The sequence below is a fragment of the Phoca vitulina genome, unplaced genomic scaffold (assembly GCF_004348235.1).
Source record: "Phoca vitulina isolate PV1807 unplaced genomic scaffold, GSC_HSeal_1.0 scaffold811, whole genome shotgun sequence".
NCBI lineage: Eukaryota > Metazoa > Chordata > Mammalia > Carnivora > Phocidae > Phoca > Phoca vitulina.
The window spans coordinates 1-13185 of record NW_022590498.1 but is presented as its reverse complement, the minus strand read 5'-3'; the positions used below and the strand labels follow the sequence as shown (position 1 = coordinate 13185).

The following is a 13185-nucleotide window of genomic DNA, read 5'->3' as shown; positions in this document are numbered from 1 at the left end:
CTGCTCCATCTCCTCGTCCTTCTCTGCCAGCTTCCGCTCGATCTCAGCCTTGATCTGGTTGAACTCCAGCTGGGCCCGCAGGATCTTGCCCTCCTCGTGTTCCAGGGAGGCCTGGGAGGGGGTGGGGAGAGAGGGTCAGAGGCAGACTGTCAGGGCGCAGGGCGAGGTGGGGAGGGAGGCCAAGGAGAGGCAGGGTATCAGCCAGGACTACGGCTTGGAGGAGAAGGTCTGGAAAAAGATGCAGAAGGTGGGACCTGCATCCCAGGATGCCCTGGGTTTCCTCTGTCAAGGAAAGGGCTTGGACCTCACAAGTGCCAAGCCCCCCTAATACTAACACCGCACAATCCTGACCTTCTAAGTGTCATAGAAAAGGGGGAGGTTTTTATAACCACATATTCCAAACTTTATTTTTGTTTTCTGGGTCACTTACCCTTCAGTGAAAAAAGTTGGAAGCCCTGAAACTCAGGGCTCTCCCTAGGTTCTCTACAAATGAACAGTAACAATAGCAAATACGTATTAAGTGCTTAAGTTTGTGACCTCATTTAATCTTAGTAACAATCATGCATAAAATCTTATTGGGTATGTACAATTCATTCCATTAGAAATAAGAAAACTAAGGTACAGAAAGGTTAAGAAACTTGCCCAATGACACAGTGGAGGTCCTGAAGCCAAGTTTCTTTCTCTCTTTTTTTTTTTTTAAAGATTTTATTTATTTATTTGACAGAGAGAGAGAGAGTAAAAGCAGGGGGAGTGGCAGGGAGAGGGAGAAGCAGGCTCCCACTGAGCAGGGAGCCCGATGTGGGACTCGATCCCAGGACCCTGAGATCATGACCTGAGCCAAAGTCAGACACTTAACCCACTGAGCCACCCAGGCGCCCCTGAAGCCAAGTTTCAAACTCAGATCTGCTTGACTCTGAAGCCCACACTCCCACCTACTGTCTGAGGGGTTATTATGATGGCCATATTTCAACTTTCTAAACACCGTAGGAAACATAACCTTTTGGCCTATGATCAGACTGGGATGCTTTCCTCGGTGCAGACCTTGGCTTTGGAGGCAGTCATGGGTATCAGGTTAGTGGGTAGACTGAGAAAAAGGAGCTAATAAATTCTGTCTGAGGGTCAGTGTCACCCCCGGGTGAAGGAGAGTGGGGAGTCAGAGACAAGAGGGGGTGGGTAGGAGAGGGTACAAGGTAGGGGGACAGGCAGAGCCAGGCTCACCTCAGCCTCCTCCAGGGCCGACTGCAGCTCTAGCTTCTCAGCCTCCAGCTGCTTGCGGACCTTCTCCAGCTCGTGTGCATTCTTCCCTCCTTCTCCCAGCTGCTCGGTCAGGTCGGAGATCTCTTCTGGGGGTCAGAGGGCCAGAAAGCTCAAAGCCTGAGCTCTCCCTGCTCCAGGGTGGCCCTCCCTGCCCCCAGCCCCTCCCCGGCCTCTCCGGCCCCAGCGCACCCTGAAGGTTCTTGTTCTCCCGCTTGAAGGTCTCCAGATGCTCCAGGGACTCCTCATAGGCGTTCTTGAGCTTGAAGAGCTCTGTGCTGAGGGAGCGCGCCTCCTTCTGCGAGGACTCCAACTCTGACTGTGACTCCTCATACTTCTGCTTCCACTCAGCCAGGATCTGTGGGGACCCGGCTCACTGCACGGCCCCAACCCCCACCCCAGCACACCCCCATCCCCCATTCCCCCGGCTCTCCAGGGCATGCCCAGGCCCCTCGGCGGGGCTCAGTCTCCTTCCTGGCCCCCCAGGAGGAGGTCCCTGGCTTCCTGGTGACGCCGGCCTCCCTGCTCTGCCCCTGGTTGTGGCCCTCAGCCCAGGCCCACCTTGTCGAAGTTCCTCTGCTTCTTGTCGAGGGCCGCGGCGGCTGCGTTGGAGCGCTCCACGTCCACCATCAGGTCCTCGATCTCATTCTGCAGCCGGTGCTTGGTCTTCTCCAGCGAAGAGCACTTGGCATTGACGGCCTCCACGGCCTCCTCGGCATCCTGCAGCCTCTGGGCCAGCTTCTTCCTGCCCGGGGCAGTTAGAGTGTGTGTGTGTGTGTGTGTGTGTGTGTGTGTGACTCTACAACACCAGGCCCTTGGAACCACCTCCTCCCCAGACCAGGGTGACCCCATCCTCTCCCATAGCTCCTTGGGACCCTGATCAGCCCTTCAGGCCCCGGGTCCCTAGCCTCGAGGGACCCAAGCCTGCAGGTAGGTGGAACAGAGAGTCCTCCTTATGTGTAGCAGCATCTGGGTGGCAGCCTCCAACCCTCCCCACACCAGGCTGATCGATGGAAGCTCCTCTGACCAACAAGCTTTTTGCTCGTCTTATACGTGAGCATCAGGTATAACCCGAGCCAAAAGCTCATGCGTCACAGGAAGTGAGTCAGGGCCAGCCAGGTTCACTCAGAGGCCAGGATCCAGGCTCCCTTTCAAGCACCTCTATTACCCGTTTCCTCCCCCGCCCCCCCCCGCCCCGCCCCGGACCTTTTCCCACTCTCCTCAGATCTCCTTCCCGTGCCCACTCTGCCTGTCCCCACCCCAGGTCCTCTTGCTCCTTCCTCCTTTAGAATCAGGGTGGTGGGCCGCCCGGGACTCACTTGGCCTCCTCGAGCTCCTCGGTCCTCTGGATGGCGTCTGTCTCGTACTTGGTCCTCCACTGGGCCACCTCCGAGTTGGCCTTGGACAAGACGCGCTGCAGCTCGGCCTTGGCCTCCGTCTCCTCCTCGTACTGCTCCCGTAGCAGGTCACAGTCATGCCGGGCCGACTGCAGCGCGTGGGCCAGCGCGTTCTTCGCCTGCGGAGGGGCGGGCACCGGGAGGAGGGCTTATCTCCCAGGAAGGTGGGAGGGAATGCCCCCCCCCCCATCATTCTCTAGATCTTTTTCATCTCCATGAAGTTCAAATAAGCCCAGCCTCGCTCATTCAGGGTGAAGGCTGGTGTGGAGTCTCAGCGTCTTAGAGTAGCTTTCCAGCTTGCCCACCCCACTCCTAGCAAATAAGGAAAGAGGCATTCGATGATGTTCAGGTGTGGCTTAGCTGGAGTGTAGAGGAACCTAGACTGGGGGGCCTTTCCACCACAAACAGAGTCTTCTCTCCAGCCTCTGGGCTCCATTCCTGGTGTTGATGTAATTTAATTACCAGGGCTGCCATCAAGCCTGTCCCACTGTCCCCTAGCTGGGCCTCACCTTGCCCTCCTCCTCCAGCTGCCTCTTGAGGTCCTCCAGCTGCTGGGTGTAGTAGAGCTTGCCTCGGGTCAGCTGGGAGATCAGCGCCTCCTTCTCATCCAGCTGCCGGGACAGCTCACCTAGAGGTGGGAACAAGAGAGAGTTTGTGGGCTATGGAAGGGGGCAACCGGTGCCTGACCCTGGGGCAGGCGCAGGGCCGGTTAGGGGCACCCACCGTTCTCTGTCTGCAGCTTGGCTCGCTGGGTGGCGAGGTCATTGAGAGAGCGTTGGGTCTCTTCCAGCTTTGCGCGGTACTCATTGGCCTGGTCCTCCAATGTCCGGGACACCTTCTCCAGGTTTGCCTTCAGGCAGTAAGGGACAACTTGTCATGGAGAAGGGGCTGGGTGGACCAGAGAAAGGAAGGGAGGGCCAAGGTGGGGAGGGCACAGGGCTCAGGGGCTGAAACGGAGAGGTGCTGGAGGGCGTGGTCTGAAGGGGTGCATGAATTAAAGGAGCTGTGAGTGGAGGCAGGGAGGGCAAGGGAGAGAGCGAGACAGAGAGCAAGGGCTGATGAAGGAGTGACAGTGAGAGGACAGGGCAGAGAGAGTGGAAGGAAGACCGCTGTGGGAGAGAAGGGGGTGAGGACGGTGAGCAGGCAGCCCACCTTGGCCTTGATGATCTGCTCCATGTTGGAGGTGACATCGTCCAGCTCCAGCTTGAACTCGCTCTTCTCCTTCTCCAGCTTCTGCTTCACGCGCTGCAGGTTGTCGATCTGCTCGCTCAGCTCGGCCACGCTGTCCGCGTGCTTCTTGCGCAGGGCCGCCGCCGTGGCCTCGTGCTGCAGCGTGGCCTCCTCCAGGTCCCGCCTCATCTTCTGGAACTCGGCCTCGCGCTTCTTGTTCATCTCGATCTGCACGGACGTGGCCCCCCCCGGCCTCCTCCAGCCGCTCGCTGATCTCCTCCAGCTCCCGGGACAGGTCTGAGCGCAGCTTCTCCACCTTGGCCCTTGCGGTGCGCTCGGCCTCCAGCTCCTCCTCCAGCTCCTCGATGCGAGCCTGGCCCGGGACACAGAGGGCTCAGCCCCACCGCCCGGAGCCGTCCGGCGGAGCCCCCAACCCAGAGCTCCAGGACATTCAGGTCCCTCTAGAGCAATGGTTCTTAACTAGGGAAAGTTTTGTGCCCCAGGGGATAGTTGGCGATGTCTGTAGACACGTTCGCTTGCCGTGACTTGCCATCTAGTGGGTAGAGGCCAGGGGTGCTGCTAGTATCTGTCCTGCGTAGACCATCAGTAGCAGTTTGGTCGAAGCTGACCTCTCAAGGCGTTTAGACTCAGTCTGATTATCTGCAGCCCTGAATCCTGAGAATCTATGTTCGGATGGGGATTCGGAGATCCTACGAGATCCTGAATCTCAAAGATTTCACAGATTCACTAGGCTCTGCTCTGCTAAATATAAGGCAGGAAAGCCTGTGTTGGTATCTTACAAATATTTACAACCATATGCCGTAAGACAATAAAAACTTTTGTAATTTTCCAAGTTAACCACAAAGTCCAGCCAACCATATTCTTCACTCTCCAGGGCTTGCCTTATTTATGCCTGGGCTCGGGTCCACCTTGACTATTCCCTTCTAGGCCAGGCAAGTGCTAGCAGGTTGCCCTTATCATCATCAGGCCCCTACCTCATTTTTTGGCCTTAGCCTTGGCTTTGACTAAATTGGGAGAATGTCCCATCTGTCATTTTGATCTGTTCCCTGACCAGCCAGGAGCAAAGGGGAGCATTGATCAGTGGGATCCCTGCATCGGTGGTTGTGGACAGTATTAACAGGATGTGCGTGGGTGGGTGCTGGGAGCAGGAGAGAGGGGAACACCATGCCTCTACTCCCAATATGAAGAAAGTGGGACTGTGTGCAAGAGCTTGGGCAGGAAGAAGGAGGAGCCACAGCCCTTTGCCGAGACCTGGTGAGGATAACAGCACTGTTGTTCTGGGTCTAAGAGCCAAAGAGTTTGCCTCGACCCAAACAGAAGAACCTGGAGAATGTCCTCGTATTCTAGCTAAAACCCAGAGGGGCACCCAAGAAAATGGGAGGGCAAATTATCACTGAAGGCAGGCCAGCCCCTGAGCAGCTCCCCAAATGAGTGGAACTGTGTCCATGCATTACTTGTAGCATGGACTGTGGGCCCTGAATGCTGAGGGGTGATCAGCTCTCTCCAATAGCCACCATCTGACCAGAAAATTAGAGGATAAGGCCCTGCCCCCAGCAGCTGAGTGCATGTTGTCCTTGGGGCCACTCTGTCCAGACGTGGCCATGCAGCTTCTGTAGCTATAAGATGGGGATGGTAGTACCTGCCTTCCTTGCTTCCAGGGCTCTTCTGACAAACACAGGACAAAAAGCTCATTAAAATTCAGGGTGCGCTAAAAGTAAGGGAGACTGTGGCTGTTAATTTACTCTCCTCCTGCAGAGGGATGAGAAGGCCATGGAGAAAACAAAAGAACACCTTGCTAGTGGCTGGCTGACTGGTAGCTGACAAAATGGTTTTATAAACATTATCTCCCCTGGTCCTCTGTAAGGCAGGTGTTATTATCTCATTTCACGGATGAGAAGACAATCTGAGACTCGGCAACGGGAAGTGACTTGCTCAGAGTTGTAGGAGTTGACTATATATCATGGGACCAGTACCTGGAAAGAGTATGATCAGAGCACCCCATAGGAAAGGGCTCCGTGAAGACCCTTCTCACCCCCATGCAGAGGGGAGAAGTACCAGAGAAAGGGTGAGATGAGAATTGAACCCTGTCATTTGCACCGGAGCAAAATCCCACGAGGCAGGGCATATAAGCAAGAGAGCCCTTTTAGTAGGCTTGTTTGCCTCCTGCTAGAATAAGACATTATTACTGTAACGGGGGAGCCCTGCTAGAATAAGACATTATTACTGTAACGGGGGAAGGCCAGTGCTCTCCAGTGCCAGGTGAGGGCTGGTGGGGTCTCCAAGGCTGCCTGGAGTTCTAGATACTGTCTAGAACCCTAAGCAGCTCTGCATCCTCAGCTGCCTCCCCACTGAACTCCCCATTGGCTGTACCAGGAAGAACTTCACCTGATTCTCCTTCAATTTCTTCTGCAGCTGAAGGGCCAATGCCTGCTCATCCTCAATCTTACTGTTCTGCTGATTAATGTCAAACTCTTTCCTGGAGGAGAAGTTGGGGGGGGGCAGTGACAGGTGGTCTTCCTTCCTCTGTACCCATTCTCTTCTCTTGCCGTGGCGTGCCAGGACCAGTCCCCTCCCCCCAGCCCAGAGGGTGAATGCAGGAGGGCTGTTTGACCTCCTCCTTCACACTGGGCCCAGGACAGTCATGGCCAGTGGGTGTGAAGCACCCTATGCTCTAACCCTCAGGCCAGCCATCTCCACTAGCCCTTCCTGGCCATCTCAGGCTCCTACTTCTTGATCTTTTCTTCCAGCTGCAACTTGTCATTCTCCAGGTCCATGATGCTCTCCTGGGTCAGCTTCAGGTCACCCTCCAGCTTCCGCTTTGCCCGCTCCAGGTCCATGCGCACCTTCTTCTCCTGTTCCAGGGACCCCTCCAGCTGGTGGAAAGAAGATAATAAACAAGCAGTAGAAAACCTGAGATCCACAGTGTATGCTCTTCTGCTCCCTTCTAAACTCAAAGTCCAGTGAGATTGGAGGGCAAACCAGCAGAGAAATCCCTGCAAGTATAAAAAATTCTGAACCCCAGCCTAGTGAGGAACTGCAGAGAACAAAGAGGCCCCTTTGCTGTTGATGTTGCCTGCAGAATCCTGACCTGAGAGAGACAGAGCATGGTTCTTACTACTCACATCATCCACCTGCTGCTCCAGCTTGACCTTAGACTTAGTCAGTGTGTTGACCTTGTCCTCCTCAGCCTGAAGGTCATCTAAGGCCTGCTGGTGGGCTTCTTGCAGAGCCTTCTTCTCCTTGGTCAGCTTGGCGATGATCTCATCTAGCCCAGCCATCTCTTCTGTCAGGTTCTTCACCTGTTGACCAAGAACCCCATCCCCTTTAGGGTCAGAGGTCATCGGCCCGGAGACATCTATGGGGATGTCCAAGACCAAGGATCAGGACCACACTCTGGTCTGGGAATCCTGAGGAGACCTGAGATAGAGCCAGAAGGAACTGCCCTCACCTTGTTCTCTGTTGCATGCTTCTCCTTCTCCACCTTGGCCAGCGTCAGCTCCAGGTCATCAATGTCCTTCTTGAGCTCAGAGCACTCATCTTCCAGCTTGCGCTTCTTGGCAGTGAGCTCTGCATTCATCTCCTCCTCGTCCTCCAGCCTCTCGGTCATCTCCTTCACCTTGGCTTCCAGCTGGATCTTATTCTTGATCAGCTGGTCACAGCGTTCCTCTGCATCATTGAGGTTATCTTGTTCCTGGGAGAAGAGGACAGAGAGGAGAGTTGGTGATTAAAGAGAGGAAATATCCAGCATCTTAGTTCCTGGGGATGAGATGGGCTATAATCCAGGGGAGGAAAGGGGAGGAATGAAGAGATCGTCGTGTGACCTCACCGCCTGCACTTGGAGCTGGAGATCATTCTTCTCCTGCAGCAGGGATACCATCTTCTCCTCCAGCTCCTTGCGGCGAGCCTCCGACTTCTCCAGCGCCTCTTTGATGCGCGCAAACTCCTCCTTCATGTTGGCCATCTCCTTCTCTGTCTCTGCGCTCTTGAGTAGTGGCTTGATCTTGAAGTAGAGCTTCATCCAGGGCCAGTTCTTGACCCCCATGAAGGCCCGAATGTTCCACTGGATTACCAGCAAGGCATCCCTGGCAAGAAAACATGGAGGCAGGAAGGGGCACTCTGAAAGAGCACTTCCCAAGCATGGGACCAACTGCAATTGGCTCCCAGCCCATCTAAACAAGCTCATAGGCACCTGAGGGCAGGAGCCCTGTCTTGTTGCCTTGATATGCACCCCCACTCCAACATTACCACACTGAACATGGAGTTGCTCAATAAATATTTATTACTTGAGTAATTCAACAAAAGGGCAGTTTATATCTTCCCTACTGGGGCGTTAGTAGTAATGAAAGCTACACCATTCATAGAGTGTCTACTAAGTTCAGTGTTTCTAATCCATAAGAACCTCAGATATGTTAAAAAATTATATTTTACATGTAAGAATATCTATAGTATATATGTAAGTTATGAAGCATGAAACAAAATGACTATGCATGAACCTATCAATCCTTTGAACAACAACTAGAAGAGCATTTTGCCAGTGTTGGCTCTCCCAGTGTGTTTCTCATCCCCTTTCCTGGTCCCCCCACCAGAAGCAGCCACTATCCTTAGTCTTCTGTTTTTCATTTCCTTACTTTTTCAAAACATACTTTAACCATATATGTACGTGTCTTTAAACAATATGTCACTATTTTTTAGTATCTCTGAGTTTTATAAAAATTTCATTACATTATATGTATCCTTCTGTGACTTGCTTTTGTTCACTCAACCATAGGCTTCTGAGGCTCAAACACATTGCACCGTGTGGTTGTAAGTCCCTCCTTTCATTGCTTTAGAATAGTCCACTGAACGACTATACTACTATTTACCCATTCCCCTGGAGATGGAAATTGGAGTTGTTTCCAAATCTTTGCTATTTTGGCCAATGCTGCTATGAAGATTCTTTTTTGTCCCATGTTGTATACATGCAGGAGTTTCTGTGGGAATGCACTTAGGAATGGAATTGGAAGCAATTGTCCATATTTTTTTATTTTTTTATTTTGGGATGTTCTCTATACCCAAAATGGGGCTCAAACTTATGACCTCGAGATCAAGAGTTGCATGCTCTATGGACTGGGTCAGCCAGGTACCCCTGCAATTGTCCATCTTTAAAAGATAATGATAGGGGCGCCTGGGTGGCTCAGTTGTTAAGCGTCTGCCTTTGACTCAGGTCATGATCCCAGGGTCCTGGGATCGAGCCCCACATCGGGCTCCCCGCTCAGCGGGAAGCCTGCTTCTCTCTCTCCCACTCCCCCTGATTGTGTTCCCTCTCTCGCTGTGTCTCTATCAAATAAATAAATAAAATCTTTTAAAAAAAAAAAAGATAATGATAAATTGTTTTTCAGAGAGGTTGTGCTAATTTACATACCTGTAAGCAATGGGTCAGACTTCTTGATTTTTGTCAAGCTGGTGTTTTAAAATGGTATCTCATTCTTTATGGGGAATTTTCTTTGTGTAAAGAATTCAAAATGAGACCTAGCGTGGTAGTCACTTGCTCAAGCCAGCTAGTAAGTGGTGAAGTCAGGGTTTGAACTCAGGTCTTCGGAGTCACACCAGTTAGCACTGCTTGTCTACCTTTTACATCTCTGGGAGAGCCTCGCCCTTTCCCTCGCCTCACCTGCGCTCCACAATCTTCTTGAACTCAATGCGCATGAGCTGGCCCCGGGCTTGTGCCTGGATGCGGGTGATGATGCGGCTCAGCCTCTCATCCCGCATCTCCTCCAGCAGCCCCAGCAGCCCTGCCTTGAAGAACACCTGCAGGCAAGAGGGCTGCAGCCTCAGAGAAGGGTAGCCAGGGTGGAGGAAGAGGGAAGGAGGCGCTGACTAAGCTCCCAGGTGACCCATTACCCATATATCCCAGACCTCAGAGTGAAATATGAAGAACAAGACAGAAAAGAAGCCTGGGTTCCAGCCCTTGAATTAATACAGGAAGCCAGGAATCAGAGGCCTGCTTTCCAAACTCCCAGCTGCTCTGCTCAAGGTGGCTACATGTCCCGCAGCTCCACCCTGTGGGGCTCTAGACCCACCTTGGTGTGGCCGAACTTGTACTGGTTGTGGTCAATGTCCAGGGAGCCCAGCAGCTTCTCTGCCCCTTTCCTGCTGTCAATGAACTGGCCCTCGGGGATGGCTGTTGGGTTCAGGATGCGGTACCTGGAGAGGGAGGTGCCCCAAGTTACCCACGTTCTGCACTGATCTCTTCTGCCCACAGCATTCAGGGCCACCTGTGGACTCTCTTCCTCACCAAGTCTGCCCAGGCTCCCCATGTTCCCTGAGCTCCAGGGTGCCCCTGTACCCACCTCTGCCTGAAGTCCCCGTAGAGGATGCGGTTGGGGAAGCCTTTCCTGCAGATGCGGATGCCCTCCAGCACACCGTTGCAGCGCAGCTGGTGCATGACCAGGGGGTTGTCCATCACCCCTGCAGCAGGAGAAGAGAAGGTATCGGTCTCAGGGCAAGTGGATGCCAAGTGCCCTCCCCAGACTAGACCTTTACACATCGCTCACCTGGAGCCTTCCGTTCATTGGGGATGATGCAGCGCACAAAGTGAGGATGAGTGGTCCTCAGGTTGGTCATAAGTTTATTCAGATTCTCCTGGGGGTGGATGAGAGTGGGGAGTCAGGAGCCACAGGGACCATCTTTTTGGGCCCTGGGTCCCTGACAGCCTGTCTCCAGAATTCTCTAAGGAACCAAGAGTTGACACATAATTTATGATGGGAGTTCAGGCTTGTGTAGAATTTACATGCCCAAAATGACCATATAGCTCTAGCTTCTTTCCTCCCCAGACTCAGAGAATCAGATTAGGGTGACACAGTCAAAGGGCTGGGCCTGCCCACCACAGGCCCCCTGGCATCTCTGGGCCCTTCTTACCCGGTGGAGGGCCGACACTGTCTGAAAGGATGAGCCCTTTTTCTTGCCTCCTTTGCCTTTACCGCTGTCCCCTAATAACAAGAGAAGGGATGAGGAGCCAGAGTCTGAAAACTGAGGAGCCCTCGGGCAGGGGCAGGGCTCTGCCTCTCACTAGCCGTGTGACTTCACAAAGTGATTCTCCACGTCTCGGTTTTCCCACGACGAGAACAGTAACTGCCTCTAAAAACTGGGATGGAGATTAGATAAGCTTGCTTGCCACATAGTAGGTGCTGAAATCGTATGAGTGCTCTTCTCCCACCTTCTTCGAACCCCTCCCTTCATGCCTGCTTCTTTCCACGGTCTACCTTCCTTCCTGTAGTTCCTCCTCCTTCCAAGCCACAGCCTTTCTCTTCCTTCTCTGAACGGGACACTCACCTGTGCTACCAGATGTTCGGTGATCCTCTCAGCGTTTACCAAGACCTCCCACAGGCACAGGTCTACACTGGGCCGGGCACAGCGATGCGTGTGCCACCCTCACTCACCTCCAGCTGTTCAGTCTTGAGGAGACATTCGACATGTACACCAATATCCATAACACAAAGTGGAAAATGGCCCTTCTACGGATCAGTGGCAGAATGACTACTGTGAGATTTCCTGACCCCCATCCCATGGCTTGTGGGTTCTCTTCTGCCTCTAGAATCCTGTGCTTTGAAGCAGAAGGATCCTTGCCCCTGGCAACTTCAGAATTGCTCTGGCCCAGGGCAGGGGCTGCCCTCTTACCGACATCAGCAGAAGCATAGGTGGAGAAGAGTGTGGCCATGAGCTTGAGGGAGGACTTCTGGTACAAGCCCACCACCGTCTCGTTGAGTGGGTCTTTGTTTTTCTCCAGCCAGCCCAGGATGTTGTAGTCCACTGTGCCGGCATAGTGGATCAGGGAGAAGTGGGCTTCCGGCTTCCCCTTGATGTTGCGTGGCTTCTGGAAGTTGTTGGACTTGCCCAGGTGGTTATCATACAGCTTGGCTTTGAAGGTCATGTCAGTGGCCTTGGGGAACATGCACTCCTCCTCCAGGATGGACATGATGCCCATGGGCTGAGAGCAGGGAGGGGGAAGGTAGAGAGAGCATCACTGCATGCGCTCCCAGGTTTCCAGAGCCCCACACCTTGCCAGAGGAAAAACTGTAGCCCAGTAGAGCTGGCAGGCTACAGTGTCTGGGCTAGCACCTCTTGTCCCAATATAGGACCCTAATATTCTTGGAATTAACCTAAATCTAATTCTATTCAGATCTGGCCTATAACCTCTTTCTGCCTCAGTGGACCAAGTGAAGAGCCCTGTGCTCCCAGCCACACTGCCAAGTCCCCAAGGCCTTGCAGCAAGTTCCTCCTTCTTGGATTGCCCCAGGGACAGGTGTATGTCAGAGGTGACAGACTGAGGGGCAGGCCAGACCTCTGCCTGTATGATGGGTAACAGTTCTTCAAGGGATGGTTAAAGGGATCCATGTTCTGCACAACATCCTGCTCTTCAGAGAGTCTGGTGGTTCTTGACTTTCCTTGGGACAGGAATCCTAATGAGAATTTGATTAAACTAAAGATGCCTCCCTGGAAAAATGCATGTAAACACATGTGTGTGTGTGTGCGTGCACGTGTATACACACACACACACACACTCTTTTCCATATACTTTCAGGTGATTCTGAGACCTCTGGAAGAGCAGCACCTTGGATAACCACCCAGAGCTTCTGGGAAGCTCCGGTTTTCTGAAGGGCACTGGCCGGCTGGGTGAGGGTAGTTATCCCGGGCTCTGGGCTGTACCAGCAAAAGCACACTGAGAACAAGCCAGCACTGGGAACCTCACACCAGCTCTGTTCTTGTCTCCTCTGAGTCTGTGGACAAGAGGAGCTGAAGACTGGCTTATTCTCAGCTATCAGGAAGAGGATGGGAAGCCAAATGTCTCTAGTGTCAGCCTAGGATCTTTCCATAGATGACGCTTCCCATGGGCTGTCTGAGGGGCTAGGAGTCCTCCCCTCACTACGTCTCCTTCTTAAGACTCTGGGAGGTGACCACCATACAGGACAAGGTCTTAGGTCCTGGGGAGAGGAGAAAGGGGCTCATCCCATGTATGACTTCAGGGTGGGTAGAAGCTGGGTCTGAGAGAGGCTGGGGATTCTGGGGACTCTAGTTTCTTGGCTGTAGAAGGGACAGCCCTGCCACTCTGGCTGGGATGCCAGGGGAAGGAAACGGAGGCAGCGGGTGGAGGCAGCACCTTCTCAATGAGGTCGATGCAGGCCTGCAGGTCCATGCCAAAGTCGATGAACTCCCACTCAATGCCTTCCTTCTTGTACTCCTCCTGCTCCAGCACGAACATGTGGTGGTTGAAGAACTGCTGCAGCTTCTCGTTGGTGAAGTTGATGCACAGCTGCTCAAAGCTGTTGAACTGCAGGGGGCGGGGGCGGAGCGGGTCAGGCAGGCA

The 13185-nt window shown here is 53.4% G+C and overlaps 1 protein-coding gene across 1 annotated transcript; it reads right to left on the bottom strand.

Moving 5' to 3' along the window:
* Positions 1-3: 3 nt before the first annotated feature.
* On the bottom strand, positions 4-13158 carry LOC116629419 (myosin-6-like; the record flags this gene model as incomplete). Its single annotated transcript, XM_032399705.1, is given in 22 exon segments — positions 4-111; positions 1219-1343; positions 1447-1612; positions 1816-1999; positions 2574-2770; positions 3161-3279; positions 3375-3501; positions 3804-4070; positions 4072-4194; positions 6228-6318; positions 6570-6715; positions 6965-7141; positions 7291-7533; positions 7669-7924; positions 9493-9629; positions 9902-10025; positions 10172-10289; positions 10376-10463; positions 10740-10781; positions 11119-11148; positions 11503-11808; positions 12979-13158. Coding segments are annotated over 22 exon segments (3354 nt in total), but the record flags the coding sequence as incomplete, so codon positions are not given.
* Positions 13159-13185: the final 27 nt, after the last annotated feature.